At 38.8% G+C, this 20,585-nt stretch overlaps 3 protein-coding genes across 3 annotated transcripts in view; 2 read left to right on the top strand and 1 right to left on the bottom strand.

Moving 5' to 3' along the window:
• Window positions 1-4,905, top strand: part of arl8ba (ADP-ribosylation factor-like 8Ba) — a 12,918-nt gene extending 8,013 nt beyond the window's left edge. Inside the window, exons 2-7 of the mRNA XM_035662271.1 lie at window positions 846-926; window positions 1,016-1,089; window positions 1,245-1,338; window positions 1,490-1,557; window positions 2,133-2,203; window positions 3,935-4,905. Coding sequence (XP_035518164.1) covers window positions 846-926; window positions 1,016-1,089; window positions 1,245-1,338; window positions 1,490-1,557; window positions 2,133-2,203; window positions 3,935-3,984 — 438 coding nt within the window. The 3' untranslated portion in view covers window positions 3,985-4,905. The remainder of the gene's footprint in view (window positions 1-845; window positions 927-1,015; window positions 1,090-1,244; window positions 1,339-1,489; window positions 1,558-2,132; window positions 2,204-3,934) is intronic.
• A 1,842-nt stretch (window positions 4,906-6,747) lies between these two features.
• Window positions 6,748-15,916, top strand: edem1 (ER degradation enhancer, mannosidase alpha-like 1). Its single transcript, XM_035661608.1, has 12 exons — window positions 6,748-7,361; window positions 9,219-9,291; window positions 10,133-10,236; window positions 10,810-10,981; window positions 11,066-11,249; window positions 11,359-11,533; window positions 11,914-12,034; window positions 12,123-12,293; window positions 12,391-12,464; window positions 12,553-12,649; window positions 13,358-13,537; window positions 13,645-15,916. Exons 1-12 carry the CDS (start codon window positions 6,892-6,894, stop codon window positions 13,732-13,734), a joined length of 1,911 nt encoding a protein of 636 aa, XP_035517501.1. The 5' UTR covers window positions 6,748-6,891; the 3' UTR covers window positions 13,735-15,916.
• An 883-nt stretch (window positions 15,917-16,799) lies between these two features.
• Window positions 16,800-19,468, bottom strand: gnat1 (guanine nucleotide binding protein (G protein), alpha transducing activity polypeptide 1). Its single transcript, XM_035661609.1, has 8 exons — window positions 19,363-19,468; window positions 18,281-18,323; window positions 18,053-18,194; window positions 17,786-17,943; window positions 17,574-17,702; window positions 17,336-17,465; window positions 17,082-17,235; window positions 16,800-16,990 (listed from the first exon to the last, which is right to left on the bottom strand). The coding sequence occupies exons 1-8, from the start codon at window positions 19,466-19,468 to the stop codon at window positions 16,800-16,802; spliced, it is 1,053 nt and encodes a 350-aa protein (XP_035517502.1).
• Between the last annotated feature and the right edge of the window lie 1,117 nt (window positions 19,469-20,585).

The following is a 20,585-nucleotide window of genomic DNA, read 5'->3' as shown; positions in this document are numbered from 1 at the left end:
GTCAGCTAGTAAAAAGAGCAAGCAGTAGCTGTAGTGGGGGTGGTTCCTCCTTCCTCAGTCATAAGACCGCACTCATTTCCACTTAGCTTCGTCAGGTGACTCTGTCAAGTCATGTGCTGTGAAGTGTGTGCGTACCGTACAGCAGACAATGCATGCTCAAAGGAGGGTGGGGAGAAGGAATATAAACAGCATTGTTTGTGAGTTTTGATGTTAAAGGGGAACGCCACTGATTCTGATCCTCTGAAGTGGGCTTTTTTTTCTAGTCTTCTTCTACTTCGTTCAGATAAATAGCATATAAAAAGCCTGAACATTGGGGGGGGGGGGGGATACAGTATTTGGCTTGTTTGTTTTTTTTCAGAGGTTTCGACATAGTTACACATAAACTAGATTTTTACAGTCATAAATTGCAGACTATTAAAACCTTAAATACTGTGTAATGAGCAGTATTAGACTTCTTTTATTAATAAAAGTATGTAAAAGTGTAGTAGTACAAGAGATCCCATGGCGTATGTCATAGTTATACTAAATTTTTTTCTGTTGCTAACATGACTGTGTTTCTTAAGAAATCCTTATATATTGTAATAGTATAATATATATATTTAATATGGATGTATCACAGTGTTACACTTGTTTTTCTGTCCTCTAACTGGGCTGGAACATGCCTGATTAAAATGTGTGTGTGAAGTGGCTATATGCTACTTTATTATACCTTATTTATTAATTGCGTACATGTGTGTATATGCCCGTCCGACCCTGCACACATTCTCTACAATAAATCGATATTTTCAGTCAAAAGTCACACAGTTTTATAAGAAGATTACTTATATTTGTGTCTTTCCTTTCAGTCTGGGCATTTCAGTGAAGACATGATCCCTACAGTCGGGTTTAATATGAGGAAGGTCACCAAAGGAAACGTCACCATCAAAGTATGTTGACTGTAACTAGGAGTTATTGAGCATTGTTAATGACATTTGAAACATGAATATCATGGGATGATGTGCCCTTAATTCTGTAGATCTGGGATATAGGAGGGCAGCCAAGGTTCAGGAGCATGTGGGAGCGCTACTGTCGGGGAGTTAATGCAATTGTGTGAGTATGACCGGTTCAGTTTTGATTCTCAAATTTGTATGAAAAAGAAATGAGAATACATTTAACAAGCACTTAGGGTTAAATTAGCCGTACTGTAAATGTATGTAACATTTTACTAATTGTTTCGGGGGTTGTTTCTGTGTTGTCATTTGTAGGTACATGGTTGACGCAGCAGATCGAGAAAAGGTGGAAGCTTCCAGAAACGAGCTTCATAATTTATTAGACAAACCTCAGTTGCAAGGAATTCCTGTAAGTTTCTACTGAAAACCGAAAATTTGTGTGATTCCTGGACCAGACACGCAAAACGTGTGTGTGTGTGTGTGTGTGTGTGTGAGTGAGAGAGAGTTCTGTTAATGACTAAGTGCTGCAGTGGCAGATTTAAAATGTAATGTATTTTTAGGTTTTGGTACTCGGTAACAAAAGGGATCTTCCCACTGCTCTAGATGAAAAGCAGCTCATTGAGAAAATGTGAGTATGAAAAATGGTGGAAATACCTTTTAATGTATTTAATTTGAAGTTTTAAGTTCTGTCATTTGTTAAGTACAACAATGCACTGCTGACTCTTTTTGTCATGAAAATGGCTGTATTTATTCTTATTTAGAGTTTTACTGGAAGAAAAAAATGGAATTTAATTTCAGAATATTATTAAAATCTGGCTGGTCTGTATATATTTCCAATGGGGTTTTCAAAACCTCCCCCAGACAAAACATGGAAACAGGCGCCCCTTAAGCCCCCCTTAAAAAAATCTGACTTTGTTTGGTTGCTTCGTTTTCCTCAATCTCTGAATACCTATGGGATCATGCTTATGTTATTTGATCCCATAGACACTCAACAATTGAGCCATTATTTAAACTGTGTTAAGTGGTAGTTTACTGTAAGGAAGTGGCTCCCTCTGCTGTCAAGTGAGAAAGGTGCTGAGAGTTGAGCTTAGACTTTAAACTGAGATGAGCTGCAGATGAATGACATTGATGATCAGTCTCAATGCATGCTTATACTTATATTTATATATATTTATTTGTTCATGCACTTTTTTCACTTCAAAGGAACCTGGCGGCTATTCAGGACAGAGAGATATGCTGCTACTCAATTTCCTGCAAAGAGAAAGACAACATTGGTGAGTTGCAGTTAATGACTGTAGTTATTCTCTGTTGCTTTGGCCCAATTATTGTTATTATTTTTTTGAAGCAATTCAAATCTCTGAACAATTAGTTTGTCATTGCGTGTTTGTGAAGCACTTTGTAACTGTGTGTGTTAAAAAGTGCTATATAAATAAAGCTTTACTTACTTAGAATTTGCACCACTTTCATGATCAGGATCCTGACACTCAAAGAGAAATATCTTCTTATTTATTGAGGGAAAACAAACACATTTGAGCTCTAAGCAATCATCAGTGTAGTGCAGTCAGTAAAAAGGGCAATTTATTGACAGGTGTGGTTTAAAACACAAACAGCAAACAGTATAATTGCATGATCAAATACATCTGTGAATGAGCCGCCCATAAGCAGCCTCTCGTAATGACAAAGGTGTGACCACAGACATGAAAACAATGAGCTGTGTGATGATGTAAAAATGGAAGTATGACTGCCCAGAAATGCATAGCCACAAAAAGAGCTATACAATCCCGATTAACCGACCTACATGAAGAAAAACCTTCATGATAAATTACATGGTATATGACCTCAACTGAGGAAAAATATAATACCCTTGTCTATGCTTCAAACTGTACAAAATACACTGATACATGCTCTATATAAAATAAACCAGATAGGCAGAGGGTAATGAGTTGAAAGATCAAAGGCTAACTTTCTGTTCACAGTACATGTAACACATTGCTACACAAATAAATGTACTGTATACATGCGTATGTGCATACCCTTTTTCGGTGTACTTCAGTATTGTACAACTTTTACCTACAGTTGAAATCTGAATCTAAAAAGCAACACAATAGCATTCAGCTAGACTGACATTCTTCTCAAAAACATTGAAACATTTTGGTGGTATTGGCCAATTTACTGACACAACAGTTGTAACAATTGCTCTTACGGTTTATAAGTGTTTTAAATAATGAGCCAAAGCTAATGAAAGAAACTGTAAATCAATAGCCTAATTGCACTTTTACGGTTTATATTTTAATCACAATTACTCAAATCTCTGTAAACAGTCTTGTGTTACTGTCCAGCCCAAAAAATCCAGATGAGAGAAGAGATGGTCGCATAATAATAAACTTAAAGGGCTACTCCACTGATATTACATATGAAATTTACTCTTCATGAGTACTACTCACCCTATGAGTACAGTTGTATAATTTCTTCTGTGGCTCAGGTGGAGTTGGCTATTCTGGATTCTGACCATTTTTAAAATATCTCATGTGAGTCCCCCAAACGTTATGGTGCAAAACAAAATCATTGTAGTGCCCCTTTAAAGAAACAGCAGCAAGTGATCCACAGTTTTTTGGGGCAAAATGCAGCCTGAGAAGATAAATGCAGGGAATGGTTGGGCCTGAAAATGTACTTCGAACTTACTCTATAAAGGAAAACTAAAAAAGATACTATTTAGGAATTGTGAGGTCTCTGTAAATAAACTGATTTATTTTTGTTTGTTTGTTTAAGAACAGAGTTTCCTTGTGTCACTTCTGACCCCAAACCTCCACTCTTGTCTTAACCTGCAGTATAAGTGAAGGCAATCATTATGGCAAGCACCAAACATGATTATAGTGTTTGAATGGGGTTCTGTGTAGCTCAATCTGTAGGATGTATTGTATCATATGTTGTGTTGCAAGTGAGGTATAAATGCCTGAATCATAAACTGATTCTCAGACTGACTCGGCACGTTTCTTTGATTCCAGATATCACGCTTCAGTGGCTCATCCAGCACTCAAAATCCAGGAGGAGCTGAAAATGCACGAGTTGTTTCCCAGCTGTGTTTGCCATGTTACTGTCATGCCACAACCCCATCACTCTGCTGCGTCGATGTACAGTCTTAAACACACATGCTGCACTGTTCTGCTCGTTTCACACAAATTCTGTTTCTCCCCCTTTTCACCTTGTGATTATTTCACAAACCCTGAGAATGCACTACTAAAAATGTGATTCTGATACCAAATTTAAGGAATGCAATTGGCATTATTCTGTACGTCCTGCAAAGCTGTTTCCTTTTAACTTGGAGTAAGAACCTAATTTATCTACTTTTTAACATTTAGGCATTAACTGGTTGATCATACCCAGTGGTTTATAACACTAATCTTGGGTATACAACAACACCCTTCTTAAGTGAGGGCTGAATTAGTCAAACAGGCCTCACATAACAAAAAATAAGTTCTTCACACAGTCAGATATGATGCCAGAAGATGGCTGATGTGAACATCCAGGTTTTCCTGTTTCTGTAGAGCTCCACCCTGTGATTGTCTTCGATGGCCATCACCTTTCGCTCCATCAGGTTTTCTTCTTTCAAGGAGTCCATTGTTTTAGAAAATTGTGCATTTAAGCAAGTTAATTGAAACAGGTCTGTACAAATATCCAGCTAGTATGATTTTTACTGATGTGAGATGTGCGTGTATGAATATATAATTCTATTTAAGTCTGAATGTACTAGAAGTAAAGCTGTACGGGATTGTGTGGTTCATATTGGCCTCTGTTTGTAAGTAGTCCCAGTGGAATGATGTTCTTTGTGCTGCCTTGAGGCTGAGAGAGCGGCAGAATTCAAAGTGCCTTGTGCAATGTCTCTCACCTCTGAAGCAAAGCAGCGTGCAAGGTGTGCCTACATGGGTAGAGTAAAAAAAAAGACTTCATAAAATAAAAAGGCATGCTTTTTAATTTAGACATTGTCCTGTTATTTGTACACCAAATTATGAACCAAATCGCTCTATAAGTGTATGCAGGTGTATGAGAAATGTTTGGCATGTTACTGAGAAGGTATTTCTTTTATTGTTGCGGGGCTTTTGAGAAAAGTAAGCCTTTCATTTTGAACCGAACTGTCTGTGTGTGGTCAATTTTTAGAGTAAGTCTTCAAATACCCCCACAGTGTGAAAATAAGGACCTTTGCTCAGGTTGATGTTTGTTGGCACAATGCAAAGGATTACCTTATTAGGTCACCTAAATCAGCTGTTCGCAGTGTGGGGGTCCTTGAGGGGGTTCTGAACAAACGTATTGTGTTTCACACTTTTTACTGTTAATCTGTCAATACAGTATAAACAGTTATGTAATAATCAAATCTTATAAGACGAGGGTCCTAAAAGGCTAAGAACCACTGACCTACACTCCATTTACTAATAATAGCTGCAACAAAACTTACATGAGAGTCAGTCAAGTTCAGGTTATACACACCCACACAGTCCTGACAACAGTTATAATCAGGCAATTGAAAACACCTGTGTAGGTCTACCATGGATCTTTAAATATCCCTTTAAAAATACTAAAATAGTAAAAGAAAATAATCTTTGATATTTAACTGTACTTCTTGCAAAAATGTAAGTTTTGTTGTGTAACATATTAATCATACAAGCTATATTTTAGTATTGCAGGTGGTCCAAATGCATAATTATGACATTGCATCACTTAATTTGTGTTTTGCCTTTATAACCCCAATATGCAAAGTGATAGCAATAGTAGTAGCAATGTAAAGACAAGAGCAGGGCAGCACAAAGATAAAAGTAGTGTATTATGAAAATAGAAAATTAGAGATACTAAGACTGTGTAACTGCAGACTGTACTCTTATTACTATGTGGTTTGGTGGCCTCAGGTAAAAAAACCAATCAAAAACAAAACCTCATCAGCAGGAAAACCACAGGCGTAATAAAAACATTAAAAACGACTGCATTCACTTCAGGTGAGCTAGTTCCAGGATCCTGATGTTACTACACTGCAATTTCCCAGCTTGGGATCAATAAAGTATATCTATCTATCTTATGCATGATCTTTAATGAAATTTGCATCACACTTTACCTACAGTGACAAGTCTGTATTATGTAACTGAGGTGGTTGTGATAAGTCAATAGATTTGTGTCACACTAATTAAATATATGGCATTTGCTCTTAATGTTGTCTTTTATAAAAATGGTGGTGCCCTTCTGCTGTAGATCTCTGTGGGAAAACCTCATTTCGGTTGGTAATCTGTTCATAAAAGTTTTTCTCACAGTCAGTTTTTTTTTTAAATAAGGTTATTGGATATTTATTTGTGGAAAATAATATTTTCCAGAAGAAGGTCACACGATCCAACTAGTCAGAAGTATTTTTCACAACCACCCAAAAGGTTTTGGTTATTGGATAGGTTAATAACCTGTTTATACATCTTTAGGACATTATTCATTAGCCACCAATAAAACCAACACTTTGGCTCTTATTACAAAACGCTACAAACACTCATAATAATGCAGATTAAAATATCATTACATTGTCATGTAGCCGGCAGCCTTTGTCATTTTAAATGTGTTAACCAAAACTTAAACAAAAGCTGTTTCACTTTTAAAGCCCTGAACATCTCACTCTTGTGGCCGTTTTCTATTGGAGGAGAAGTTCAATTCAGACACGTCAGAAATGCCACGAAACGCGACCAGGTGATTGACAGCTCCTCGGCCAATCACGAGACGAACGCGCTGCGATTGTTCTAATGACGACACAGGGGAAGAGCCAATCACAGCTCTGGATCTCGGAGGGGCGGTTCTGTTGACAGGAAGCGTGTGAGGCGGAATCACTACAACCTCTGTGTGCTTGTAGTTTAGCCTGACTAACAGGATTTCACATTCGTTCACCCCTCGGAGGTGTGTGGACTTAAATTATGCGTTTTAACATCGATCCGGATCAAAGATGCAATGGAGGTCAATAGTAGTCGGTCTGGTCGTATTGAGACTCTCCCTCAGCTGTGTGCTGTGGTTAGCCTTCGGACTCGGACCCAGTGTTAGCTGGGGGTTCAACTTCCACCTCGGGTTCAGTTTGCACAAATTAGACTTGTTATTCAGAGAGGAAAAGGGGACCGACCCGAGGGGCAGCTCGTGGTCTCAACGAATACACGGGCAGAGCTATGAAGAGACGGCGAGCACCTGTGCGAAGGTGGGAGAGGAGTCCCTCAAGAGATCCTACCTGAGCTTCTTCGATGGCAACAAGGACGAGTACGTCCGCAGATACAGGACCTTCCCGGACACACTCAAAGCCAAAATGAAGGACATGGCCAAAGAAATGTTCTATTTCGGATATGACAATTACATGAAATATGCCTTTCCCGAGGACGAGCTGAATCCCATTGACTGTGAGGGGAGGGGACCAGACGTGCTAAACCCGTGAGTCATTCAAAGCTGTGCTGACTGACAGACACCTGCTGGACAGACATTTACATCCTAACTGTCCTCTGCAGACCGGGCTATTTGCATTTAGTTTGTAATCATATTAGCTGGTAGTGTAATCCTGCTGCTCTCAGTGCTGCCCACTGCTGCTCAGTAATGGACACGTTGTGCTTCAGACTGTACAGCAGGTCCCAAACTGGGATCACTTCACAAAGGGTCTTTATGGGGGTCCCAGGGGCTGTATGACACATTAAGGAACTGTTAATACTGAAATATGTAATCTAATGAAGACAAAAATAAACAAAAATAGGGATGCAGGATATGGAGCCGATGTGATAAACAATAATTACCTGCTTGTCATGGCTGATACCGGTAAGGTAACTGATAACTTCACATTTTTGTATTTTAAAAAGAAGTTCATAACCCATAGTTTAGGGTGAGAAAGGCTGAGATGTAGTGAGCAAAGATTGATAATCTGACATTACTATTGTTTATAACAATAATACAACAACAGTTCTGATGCTTCAAATGTTCATTTATTATTTTCTAGGAAAGTTAATCAAACAACTTCACATACATACTCTGGCTTTCATCCCCATTATTATTGTGTATCTCTAGAAAAAGACGTTAGGATTTCAAATAATGATTATGTTATCATCAATTTATCTGCTGATTATTGAATAATTTCATTATTTAGTTTATTAAATGTCAGGAAATAATGCAAAATGTCCATCACATTCCCCAGAGCGCTAGGTGACGTATTCAAATTGCTTGTTTAGTACGACCCAAGGAATAAACCTAAAAAAAAATCTGTAAAAAGACAAAAAGAAAGGCGTGTGTGTAATTATAGTGAAAGTCCAGCAAGTTTCAGGTAAAGTTTTTGCAAACCCATTTCCAAGAGAATGCTGTTGTAATTCTTGTCTTTCAGGTTTTGGGGATGGTTCGGTCTTTTTGAGTTTGTAAGAGTATAGCTGAAAGCTACACCTGTCCATATTATTCCCATGTGCTGAACACTGAAACTGAAAGACTAGAATTACACTACAACATGCGATCTAATCAAAAGTTTCACTCCCCATACTGTTATCCTAGATTTTCAGGGTCAACTGTTGTCCAGTTTGCGTACAAAGTAAACTGAGAATAAGATGTGAAATAAGATCCCGTTCTCACAGAAGCTAATTTAGTCATGTAAAAACAGGTCACTCAAATACCCAAAAAGCCATAGTGTTTATCTAGCCATGCTGGTAGTTATGCTTGTGCCAAGGTTTTCAGATATGACCGCTTTTCCGTTTATGGTGCAAAAAGGATCGGAAAACATCACTGGAAGAGCTTTCGATTCACAAAAGTGAGCACCCCAAGATGATAAATGCTGCTCCTCGTTAGATGCGCATTTTCAGTTAAATATGTATCTAATATTGTCCTGTGATTGATTAAAAAACATTCTTTATCATCTGCAGCTGCGGACTCAACAATGTTATCCATCAACATTCCTTCATTCACATAGCAGAAAGAGAGATTTTGAAATGTCAAATGTCTTCAGTTGAAGCTAATTACTTCATCATCATTCGTGATTCCTTTCCTGCTGTTCCATGTCATATTTAATAATATATATTTGAGTAAATAATCTGCAGATGTATCGATAATGAAAATAATCATGTGCTGATAATAATCATGTAATGAGGGCAAACAACCACACTTTGTGGTGTGATATCAGGAAGTTTAGTGTGCTGTTTCTGTTGCTGTTTCATTCAGACACTCCACTCTGTGATGTGAAATGTTCCCTGTTTTGTGATCTGTTGATAATTTCTCCCCCTTTTTGCACAACACCACTGAGTCCGTTTCCCTGTTTCATTTCAGGTCAAACATCAACATAAATGATGTATTGGGGAACTATTCCCTTACACTGATTGACACCTTAGACACCCTACTGGTAAGTTGTATCAGTAACTGTGTCTTTATGTTAGACAATGTCCTGCAGACTGAGCACAGTTATTCCGTTTTCATTGCTCTTATAGAGATAAAGTTGGAAGAATCTGTGCAGGCAGGGGTAAAAAAAAAAAAAGAGAGAGACCAGTGTTGCCACTGCCAACTGGCCCACACTAGCAGAACTTACACGGTGGACCAGAATGATTTATTGAAACAAAGTTATTAAACTATATTCATTATGTGGAATGAAACAAAAAGAACTTAGATTTGAGACAAAGTCTGGGGCACAAATTAGAATTTGGGACAGTTGTGGGAGACTGAGGGTTTTCATTTTGAGCCCTGTGTTCACCTTCTGTTTAGTGTTGGCATTTGGCAATATATTAACTTTAAGCAGAGGTTTTTACATGGTCCTAACATCACTTTTGTTCTCCATTCAGTAGCACAGTGGTTTGCACTTCCTGTGTTGTAAGTTGTGTGTTTTCTACCTCAACCAAAACTTCCCCTGACACGGAGTCAGATGGAGCAGAGTCTCTACTGCCTGTAGGTACAAGTGTTACTGTGTTTAAACCCAAGGTGTCTCTTTGTCCTGTGCTCAGATCCAGAATCCATAATCCTAAACAGTATCCTGAATTAGAAAATATTGCCAAAATATTTTCTGTGAGAGTTATTTATTGCACTGGACTCTTTTATGAAGTTATAACTGGATGGTTTAGCGTTTTCAATAGTTTCTATAATGATAAAAATAGAATTTGAGCAAAATACCTGGAAGCCACTTAGTTGTTGTGTGACCAAAGAAGCTTGTTGATATGGTATACTGAAGTTATATAATGTGGTGTTCTCTGCAGGTGCTCGGCAATGTGACAGAGTTCCAGAGAGCTGTCAAGCTGGTTATAGAAACTGTGTCTTTTGACAAAGACTCAACTGTGCAAGTTTTTGAGGCAAACATCAGGTACAAATGTTGCTACTATTTCATGTATTTGATATTCATTTGAGTTGACGACATTCTCAGAACTCTTAACTATTTCAGATTTCAAGAAAAAAATCTTGTCAAACACTCCAGAGAACTGCTTCATCTGTCTTATATCGATCTTGAATTTCACTACATCAAATTTATGATTTGCTTTTTAAATAATATTCAGCTACACTCAATTAGCTTATAGTATGTATATGATTGATTTAATGAACTTTAAAAAGTAAAGCAGGCACTCTGAAAACAACCCATCAGTTTTGCACCTGATCAAGTTTAATTGTAAGTGAAAGTCAGAATCTTGAATGTGATCATGATTACTTCTGTAGCGCTCAATTGGACTTTTAAATTCAGTTTGAAATGATTTTAAAAAATGAATAGACCTTTTTCACAGCGGCCATTTTGACAGGAAATAGTAGGGTCAACACAGGTGTTACCAGTGATACTGATGTGAATGTCTATGGTCAACAATTTGACATGTGAGTTACAATGGGTAAACAGATGTCATGATACTGATATTAATATGTTGCTGTGTGGAACCCCTTTTCTCTGAAGAATCTTGGGAGGCCTTATCTCATCTCACATCCTGCTAACAGACCCAAAACATCCTTTTGGCAAGGTGGGCTTAGAGGGTTACGATAACGAGCTGCTTCACTTGGCTCATGACTTGGCTGTCCGCTTGCTGCCGGCCTTTGAGAACACCAGCACGGGCATTCCTTACCCCAGGGTGAGTGAGACTGTTGTGACGATGAAGACGCCAACCATGAAAAATGTCACTCAGCATCTTTATTGATTTGTATCTTAAATGCAGGTGAACCTGAAGACCGGAGTTCCTCCTGATAGCATCAATGAGACTTGTACTGCAGGAGCTGGGTCCTTGCTGGTGGAGTTTGGGATTTTGAGCCGCTTGATTGGAGATTCCACGTTTGAGTGGGTCGCCAGACGAGCTGTCAGAGCTCTGTGGAGCCTGAGGAGCAACGAAACCGGTCTGTTAGGTACACACAGCTTATAATGTAAACTTTTACTCAGAATGGTAAGTCTACGACATGTAAATATGATGTCTGCGGTCATCATAAACTTTACTTTCTCTCTGTAATTCTTTAGGGAATGTTGTTAATATCCAAACCGGCCAGTGGGTTGGCAAGCAGAGCGGTCTGGGAGCTGGTATGGACTCCTTCTATGAGTATTTGCTCAAATCATACATCCTGTTTGGTGAAAAAGAGGACTACAAGATGTTCCAAGCTGCTTATGAAAGCATTCAGAACCACATGAGAAGAGGGTGAGTCCCGCACTGAAAGAATGTGACACTGCAGCTTGTGTAAAAGTAACTGGGCGTGTTGGCGGCAATAGGAAGATTCACGCAAGGTTGCACCTGAAACAAAAAACTTTTGCAGCCATGTAAATGAGTCTGAGATTGGCACCAAACAAAGAGGAAATGAAACTGCTGACTGTTTTCAGTATTCTTTTTCTTACTGAAGGATGTGGAAAGTTGAATTCTGACACTTGTGGCAGTCACGAGACGTATGATGGGACATCTGCATTCACACAGAGCCACACAGTAACACTTTCTTCCTCCTCAGCAACTGCTGATAATAGGGACATAACTGACAGAGTAGTATGACGTATTGTGAAACCTCCTCTGCCTCTGTGTTTTTCCAGGAGAGAGTCATGTAATGAAGGAGAGGGTGATCCACCTCTCTATGTTAATGTGAACATGTTCAGCGGTGAGATAATGAACACTTGGATTGACTCCCTTCAGGCCTTTTTTCCTGGGCTGCAGGTTAGATTTTGCACTTTAAGCTGTGACACATAAGGTGAAATCTGTGTTGTGTTTAACTAAAAGTAGGCGGTTCCACTCTGTATACTAGGTGCTGAATGGTGATGTAGATAATGCAATTTGCCTGCACGCCTTCTACTATGCCATCTGGAAGCGCTTCGGGGCTTTGCCAGAGAGATACAACTGGCAGCTGCAGGCTCCCGATGTGCTCTTCTACCCTTTAAGACCAGAGCTGGTAGAGTCGACCTATCTGCTGTACCAGGTAACAGTTCTGACCTGTCGTAATTAATTAGTGTTGGTGGTTTGTTGTATGCTATCTTTTACTCATGGGGTCTTTTCTTCTTCTTCACTTCCCACAGGCGACCAAAAATCCTTTCTATTTGCACGTTGGAATGGATATTCTTCAGAGCCTTGAGAAAAATGCCAAAGTCAGGTGGGGATCATACAGTATTGTGCTTTTTTGGGGGGAGTTTTACGATACTTGGATATGTCTACTTTAAGCCGAGCTGTGTCATTTGCAGATGTGGGTATGCCACTCTCCACCATGTTGTGGACAAATCCAAAGAAGATCGTATGGAGAGCTTCTTCCTCAGTGAGACATGCAAATACCTTTATCTGGTAAGCCATGACCTGAGCATGTCAGAGATATAGCTTTATTGTATATTTTTATTTATTCATTTTACCAGGAAGTCCCATTGAGATCAAAACTCTCTTTTACTAGAGAGGCCGGGCCAAGGTAGCAGCCGTATTAATGTTATATATTTATGTGACCTCATGATTTGAGAGCATAATGTGATATAAAGTTTGGGTCACTGTTATACAAGCTATTGTAATAGACTAACTTGTATTTTCCTGGAATTAAACTTAGAGCCTGGAGTACAGTTAACTGGTACAATTTATTAAACTAGACTATTGTAGCTAAGCAAAAAGTTCATTATAACCTTTTCCTAAATTGTTATATTTTAAATTATTGTTACAATTAATATATTTTTTTAGAATAGATTAAGTCATATTTTTTTCAATCAATGGATTCACTCATTAACATATTAACTGAGCTCAAGGTAGCATCCTAAAATTGATTGATTTGTTCGAACCAGCAGTTGCAAACCCATGGATACTTAATTCACAATTCACAACAATATAAAACAGATAAATTACTGAAATCATCATAAATTGATTATTATTATAATATCTATAATTAACACTATTGATTATCTTCTGAATGTTGTCACAATATTAATGCCGAGGTATCCTCATTTTAAATTTTGTTTGTGTCACCCAGCCATTGTCAAAATAAAATTCAGACATTTCTCACTTGCATTGCAGCTGTTTGATGAGGACAACCCGCTTCACAAATCTGATAACAAGTACATCTTCACCACAGAGGGCCACGTTGTGCCTATAGACAAGCTCTTCAGGGAGAAACAGTGGAATGACTTGTTTCCTTGTGAAGAGGGAGTGCTGACAGAAAGTGAGCCAAACAACCGGCTTAGCAACATCAGCAATGTAAGACCCAGTCCACCTCACTGTTTACAGTGTCATATGTAACATTACCTTTTCTTAAAACACAATGCTATGATGAATGAATTTTTCCTATTTCTCTCATTCTGCAGTGCAACAGGATCTCAGAGGAGCAGCGGTACTCTCTGCCACTAAAGAGCGCCTACATGAGGCAGATCGATCACATGGTGGGACTTTACTGAGTTAAGAGGATGCATGTGGTGACACTGGCAAGAACAAGCCTTCGGCACACACACCCTCGGGTGCAGATGCAGTGAGATTAAAACGGATCCGCTGTTGCTCAGAATCCTCGTCCCGTCTGTTCTGCTGCTCAGGAAACTGGTACGAAAGCAAAACCTGAGAAAGCAACTTTTTCACTTGCTGCATTAAGTCAAAGGCGAACAATCTTTCGCCTACAAAATGAGGAGGTTGTGTAAGTGGTTTTAAAATTACTATGTGGAGCAAAAAATGTCTGTTGAGGTGTTCAGGTATGAGTGTGTGTGTGTGTGTGTGTGTTTGTGTGTGTGTATATGTGTGCATATTTGAAATTACAGCTGAGCTGTGAATCATAATTATGTGTTTATGGGAACAGTGCCATCTAGCCACACATATGTAAAATGCATAGCCTATAAAAACACTCACGTCGAAAAGTATCTCTCTAAACATGATGATTAGTGCCTCTTCTCAGTTTATTCACTTGACTAGTTCTGTGCTTTCACATAAGGGCTGCACATTAACAGATAACGGCAGTGAGAGAGGTTCAGGGTGACTCTTGCTGTTTTTAAAGTGCCTTCAGTTTTTTCTTCTCCTCTACAGTGCATATTAGTTGTGCATAACATTGTCAAGTATTTTTGGAGCCACTGTTGATATTGCACAATTGGCGTCATTCCATGTGTATACAGTTTTACACCGATTATGACATCCGCGTTTTTTTTTTTTTAAGACATGACGAAACAAGCCATAAAATGTATTTTTTAATGTTAATGAGTGAAAATGTGTTTTTCACTATTTTTTTCTGTCTGACGTATTTACTACAAATAGTTTATTCTTGTTTAGAGTAGATGGAAGTTGCCATTTACTGTTTCTTTATGTTTCTCTTAATTGCACATCAACATACCTATTAATTGTCATGTGGTGAGAACTCAGGGTTTAAATGAAAAACAAAAATCAATGAATGCTTTCATAAAAAATAAAACTTTCTTGAAATGTCTTAGGATAGTCTTAACTTGGTTATCTGAGGTCAAAGAATAACTGCACTGAACTAAAGTACAGTTGTACTGTGAATATTCATTATTGTTCCACGCAGAAAGAAAAAGTGTATGCTGTCCCCTTAACGGTGAGATTTGATTCATGTACAGCTCAACTGAAGTATATATTCTGGACTGGTTCATCTCTTACCAAACATCCTGTGTGAGTGTACGTAAGTAAAGCTCAGAGCTTCAGGCTGCATGGATCCCTTACACCACAACATTGGCATCTTCTTTGGCTTTGGGAGACAGCTGTTCATATTCTCAATTGTTGTGTGAACTGCTCCAGGCCATAGGAATGATATTTCTGAGTTTTCTAACTGGCTAACATAATCCCAGCCACTTTGTACCAGATTACCTTTAAAGGAATAGTTAAACATTATGGGAAATACACGGACAAGATCGATACCACATACCAGTCTGGGTATCTGGTGATTATGATTTGTGAGCAAGACTAGAACGCAGATGGCAAATGTTTGCTCAGAAATTTAAATTGTTGTTCCTGCAGGTCTCTTACGCGCATGCACAGGTCAAATGTATGGTGTTAATTTTATTTAATAAAACACATTAAAATAAATTGGATTGTTAATTACGCAAATTTGATGAAAATGGGTCCCAATATTAAGCTGCTGCTAGCAACAGGTTAGCCTAGCTTAGCACAAAGACAAGGGTAGTCAGCCAGCTTGGCTCTGTCCAATGCTAACAAAATCCATCTACAAGCACCTCTAAACTCACTAATTAACATGTTCTAGCTCCTTTTAATTAATTTGAATAAGATATAATTTGTGAACTTTAGAGATGATTATGAGTAGATTTTAGTAAACTAACCCGCTGCTGGCAGTATCTTGCTATTTACGGTACAGACATGAAAGTGGTATTGATCTTTTCATCTGACTCTCTGAAAGAAAGTGAATCATTGTATTTCCCCAAAACTGAAACTATTAATTTAATCTGACTAAAATTAAAGGCAAATGCTGTTCAATCCTAAACGTGACTGGTTTTATAATTCTAGAAGTCATGAAATATTCTGTAAAATTAATAAATGACGTATGAACAAGATATTGCTCTGTTGATTTTTATTTGTGAAAAATGGAAAACTACTCAGTTTTCTACAGAAGCTTTAATAGGTTTAGTCAAGGTTTACAGTTATTGGTTACTGTACAAGATAAATCGACTCAAAGGCCCGTAGATTCATTTAACTTTTAGACAAGGATTTTTAATTATATTACATCTACCACTCAACAGTGTTATAGATCCACATGGTATCGCCACACTATATGGAAAACATTTTAATTATATACACTGGCCCTTTTCAACTACTGCAAAAAGTAAAATTTTCTAACACTCTCCTTAGAAATTTTTGTTTTTTTTTGTTACCTGTTTGAATTGTGTGAGTTTCTGCATGTAAAAGCCATTTCTAGCGACAAGTTCTTTTTAAATCTCTAACAAAAGTTGAAGTGCGTCTGCAGGTGGTGAGGCCCTCTTGTTTGCTTTTTGGCTGTATACTGACCAGTTACTAGAGCATAGAGACAATGCATAAGCTTGACATCTATTCATTAGTACATGTCAGAAAAAATCACTTTATGCTGACAGAAGCTTTTGATGTCTTAACTACAGATTGCATAGCCCTCCCAAAGACGATTTCAAAAGACTCAAGAGAGAAGTTAGCTTGACTAAAATTCAACTCGTGTGAAATCTGTACAGGATTTTCTGACTTAAGAACTTTCTTCTGGTCTCAGTTGACCTGAAGTCTTTGGTCAAAGCTACAACTTGGTTTTGAACACAACAAATTACATTTTTATTTTTTGCGTTCACTGGTTTGAGGATGGCTGTTTGAGGGGATGGTTTTCATCTTCAGTCCTCAGTATGAAGGGATTAGTGGAATGTGACTGGGCTACAACATCACCCTGTAGAAAACAAAGAAAAGACACGCTGCTTAATCAGCTGGTCCGCAAATTTGAATCATCGTTACGATACTGTGCAAACTTTACTCACCGTCATTGGGCGTCTCAGCGTGGCTCTTAGAAGAGACCACAATCTTTCAGGTTTTCTTTGATGATGATGTCAGTTACAGCGTCAAACACAAACTTGACGTTCTCTGTGTCTGTGGCACAGGTCATGTGAGAGTAGATTTCCTTGACGTCTCGACGCAAGTTCAGGTCCAAGAACTGCATTTTGATGTAGTGACCAGCATCCTCATAAGTGTTGGGGCCTTAATGAAAATGAAAGCGGCTAATTTAATTAGTTTGTCACTTTTTATCGTCCTTAAATGCACTGCAATTTGTGTGTTTTGGTGACCTCACCATCATATTCGGGGAAGCACATGTTGAGATGAGCCTTCTTGATCTTCTCAATGAACACATCTTTCTTGTTGAGGAAGAGTACAATGGAGGTGGCAGCGAAGTAGCGGTGGTTGCAGATACTGTTGAACAAATGCAAACTTTCGTGCATTCGATTCTGAAAGAAAAATGTGCGTTGTCGAAATTTAGTTTTACCAAATCCTTTTTGGATAAGACACAAATAGAGTATTAAGTGTGAAATATAAATGTTATCATACCACTTCATCATCCTCCACCAGCACCATGTCATAGGCACTCAAAGCTGCAATGAAGATGATACAGGTGACACCTTCGAAACAATGGATCCACTTCTTCCTCTCTGACCTCTGGCCACCCACATCAAACATTCTGTATGGAAACAGAAGCATGTTATCTTTATGACTGAAATCGAGCATAGTGGGAGCACTGATCGTGAGTTATGGTGCAGTCCTCTTGAGAAATGCCACACTGAATCACCTGAAATGGAGATCTTTGAAGGAAAACTGGGTCTCGATGATACCAGTGGTCTTCACTCTTGATCGCAGCACATCCTGCTCAGTGGGCACGTAGCCTGGTTGGACCAGTCGCTCCAAGTCACTCAGGTAGCTGAGGGGAAAATACAATTAATTCAATAACAAACACCAATGTGAGACTTTGCAACAATTTTAAATCTAAGCAGGTTTTCTTACTATCCAGCTGAGTCGTTGAGCTGGTACTCCGAAGCCCTGTCAAAGCAGGCCTGTATGCCAGAGTCCTTCCACAGGCGCAAAATGATGTCTGCCAGCTCTTTAGGCATGGTGCCTTCCTCAATGGTGTCTGCAAGATGCATGAGTTTCCTGGCATCATCCTGCAGGGTGAATGCAGGAGGACAGAGGGGGACACATGTTTAGTTCTCAGCTAGAAACCTGAAATGAGTCAACGCAAAACACATTGAAGTCTATGTGAGCTGTTAATACCTGCTGGTCAGCGTGGCCAAAACTAATATTGAGTGTGTTCATGGCCTTCACAATAGCCATGATGGACTGCAGGGTGTTGCTGTAGATAATGACAATGAACTCCAAGCATTCTTCAAGTGAGTAACCATCTTTGTGGATAATTCTGATGAGAGAGTACAGTATTAGTATGTGATTTACAGTCAGAAAGGGAATGAGACATTGCTTAGATGCAAAGTCAAATTATCTCACTTCATCTGTTTGACGATAGTGCTTTTTCCTGATTCACCAGCACCTGTAAAAGAAGAAAAACACGTTAAATGTAGTTATAAATTCATAATAATACATTTTCAACATTTTTAACAACTTTAGAGAAACATGATTTCCTCTTAACAACAGTTTTTGTGGTTTTATTCATGTTTTGCTTTAATTGATAGGAGACTGAGATTAACTGCAGGTGACCTTGTGGCATTTATCAGAAAGAGGAACCCAACAGGTCATAATACTTCTTACTTCAGGTCTAATCTTGTTCAAAGCTGATGTCAGGGGAAACTTTTCCTGTCCCTGACCTACATTGTCATGAGGAGATGATGAAGCTGAGCGTGAAAAAGTATCTGTAACAACCTGACAGACATTCAGAACAGATTACTGTATTACTGTATTGTGTGCTTTTAAATCCAACATTATTATGAATAATATAGATACAGATATAGTGGTATACAGAATGTGTTGGTCCTTAAATTGAAAAATTATTAAAATTAAAAAATGTAAAGTATTTATAAAAAACACATTTTCCATCTCAATCAGCTAACTAAATAGTGCATGTGGTATATTTAGGTTATTGCACTTCAATGCTACAGCCACAGGCCCTATTTGAGATGGGCAGTATGGTATCTGTGTCCTTCAGGGTTAAGCCCTTTGTGTTGAGGACCTGTTGTTTCAGGATTAACAAGGGATTGAGTTGAGTGATTATAAGTGTCTCAGCAATTCAATGACATTAAGCTTTTACCTGACTCAAACACATTGCTTGTATTCATCAGAGTTCATTTAACATTTTTAAAATGAAGCAGATTTAGCTAGAATTAGGTAATTCAGATCATAACCTCAGTCACCAAGATCTTTTTGTGTTGATATTTATAAAGTGTATGAAAGATAAAAAAAAACTTTTTACAAGAGACTTAATGCTACAATTATGTCCCATAGGCAGATAGGGTCTATTTCTCTTGCAGGACTTAACATAAAAAATAGCCTCACCAAGGGGCCTTATGGGGCCCTTAAATTTGACCATGACCATGATGATGAGGTTCCCTGTTATCCAGCTCAACTGTCTTTACCTAGCAGCAGCAGCTTGACAGTTCTGGCATCTATGTCGGCATCCTCCTTCAGCTTCTTCTCCAGCTCTCTGGAGCGTTTGTCCTCAGCGCTCGCTCCAGCCCCCATCCTACTCTTCCTGGCTTGGGGCCCCTCTGCTCAAAAGCCAAGTGTCAGGAAAAATGGGAGTAGGTCCTAGGTGATCGCCTACTTTCCTACCGGTGCTGTCAACTGCGCAGCTGATGCGTCAACTGCCTGCAGCAAACACTGGAGAATGTTTGAGTATTTTCCTGTCTTAGGAGAGGATTTTGGGCATCCTTTACCCACCTGACTGAGGAGGGCCAATGGAGTGCAAGGACAGGGGTGTTTTAGGGCAGAGCGAAGGTGTGGGGAGAAGCAGACATACATCAGTGTAGGAGTGATCTAACCTTTAGGGGGACTTTGCTGTGCTCAGCGGAAGATGAACATCGGCTCAAGTGCTTATCTCTCAATGCCGTTCTTAGGTGCCTTTAAAAGAGAAGCACGTAAAGCTAAATTACCTGGTGCTATCGCTGGGAACTCCCAACTAGATTCATCTCATATCAGAACCAAAATAGAAATGAAGTCTGATGTGGTCTTAAATGTTTTTGCAACGTGTGTTTGCAAAGAGGTCGATTAGAGGGATTAAAACAAAAGAACTCTCTACTCCACACAGAACAACCATAGCAAATGGGGTGACTGAAGTAAATAAGCAGACCCCTCAGCTCCCAGTCCACACATAGAAAGAAGAAACAAGAAAGACATACTGACATTTCTCATAGGATATAGCAGACTGAAGGGTGAGCTCTGAAGTGCTTACAGAGCTTTGCAGTTTCACCTGACAGATCTCATTGACCTCAATCTGAAGCTGGTTAAGGATCCTAATCTACTCACTTTCTATTATGTATGCACGTACAGTATGTGTGTGCGAACATTGCACTGCATTTCCCAACAGCAACATGTGGTTGTCTGGTTGTCGGTTGTAAGCACTCTGAAACCAACATTTATCATTATCCCTTTAACTTTATCATGCTCTTTTGTGGAAAACTTTGGTTAAGCTTCTGAGTCACTAACACTGATGCAGATAACCAGTGGTAGAATGTAACTAAGTACATTTACTCAAGTACTGCTCTTAAGTAGAAATTTGTTCCGTATTTCCATTTCATGCCGCTTACATTTCAAATGGTAAATATTGTACTTTTTACTCCGCTGCATTTATTTGACAGCT

This window comes from Morone saxatilis, unplaced genomic scaffold (assembly GCF_004916995.1).
Source record: "Morone saxatilis isolate NCDOM2014 unplaced genomic scaffold, NCSU_SB_2.0 Contig18, whole genome shotgun sequence".
In the NCBI taxonomy this organism is placed as follows: Eukaryota; Metazoa; Chordata; class Actinopteri; family Moronidae; genus Morone; species Morone saxatilis.
The sequence above is the reverse complement of the archived record's forward strand: the minus strand, read 5'-3'. Positions and strand labels throughout refer to the sequence as shown.

What these genes read in the sequence shown, in the direction of transcription:
- edem1 (XM_035661608.1), top strand. Translation starts at nt 6,892, where the DNA reads ATGCAATGGAGGTCAATAGTAGTCGGTCTGGTCGTATTGAGACTCTCC. An exon ending in CGGGCATTCCTTACCCCAGG is followed by an intron (nt 10,982 to 11,065) that starts GTGAGTGAGACT and finishes TCTTAAATGCAG; the next exon opens with GTGAACCTGAAGACCGGAGT. An exon ending in GGCTTAGCAACATCAGCAAT is followed by an intron (nt 13,538 to 13,644) that starts GTAAGACCCAGT and finishes CTCATTCTGCAG; the next exon opens with TGCAACAGGATCTCAGAGGA.
- gnat1 (XM_035661609.1), bottom strand. Translation starts at nt 19,468, where the DNA reads ATGGGGGCTGGAGCGAGCGCTGAGGACAAACGCTCCAGAGAGCTGGAG. An exon ending in CTCAACGACTCAGCTGGATA is followed by an intron (nt 17,703 to 17,785) that starts GTAAGAAAACCT and finishes TTTTCCCCTCAG; the next exon opens with CTACCTGAGTGACTTGGAGC. An exon ending in TTCAAAGATCTCCATTTCAG is followed by an intron (nt 17,466 to 17,573) that starts GTGATTCAGTGT and finishes GTTTCCATACAG; the next exon opens with AATGTTTGATGTGGGTGGCC.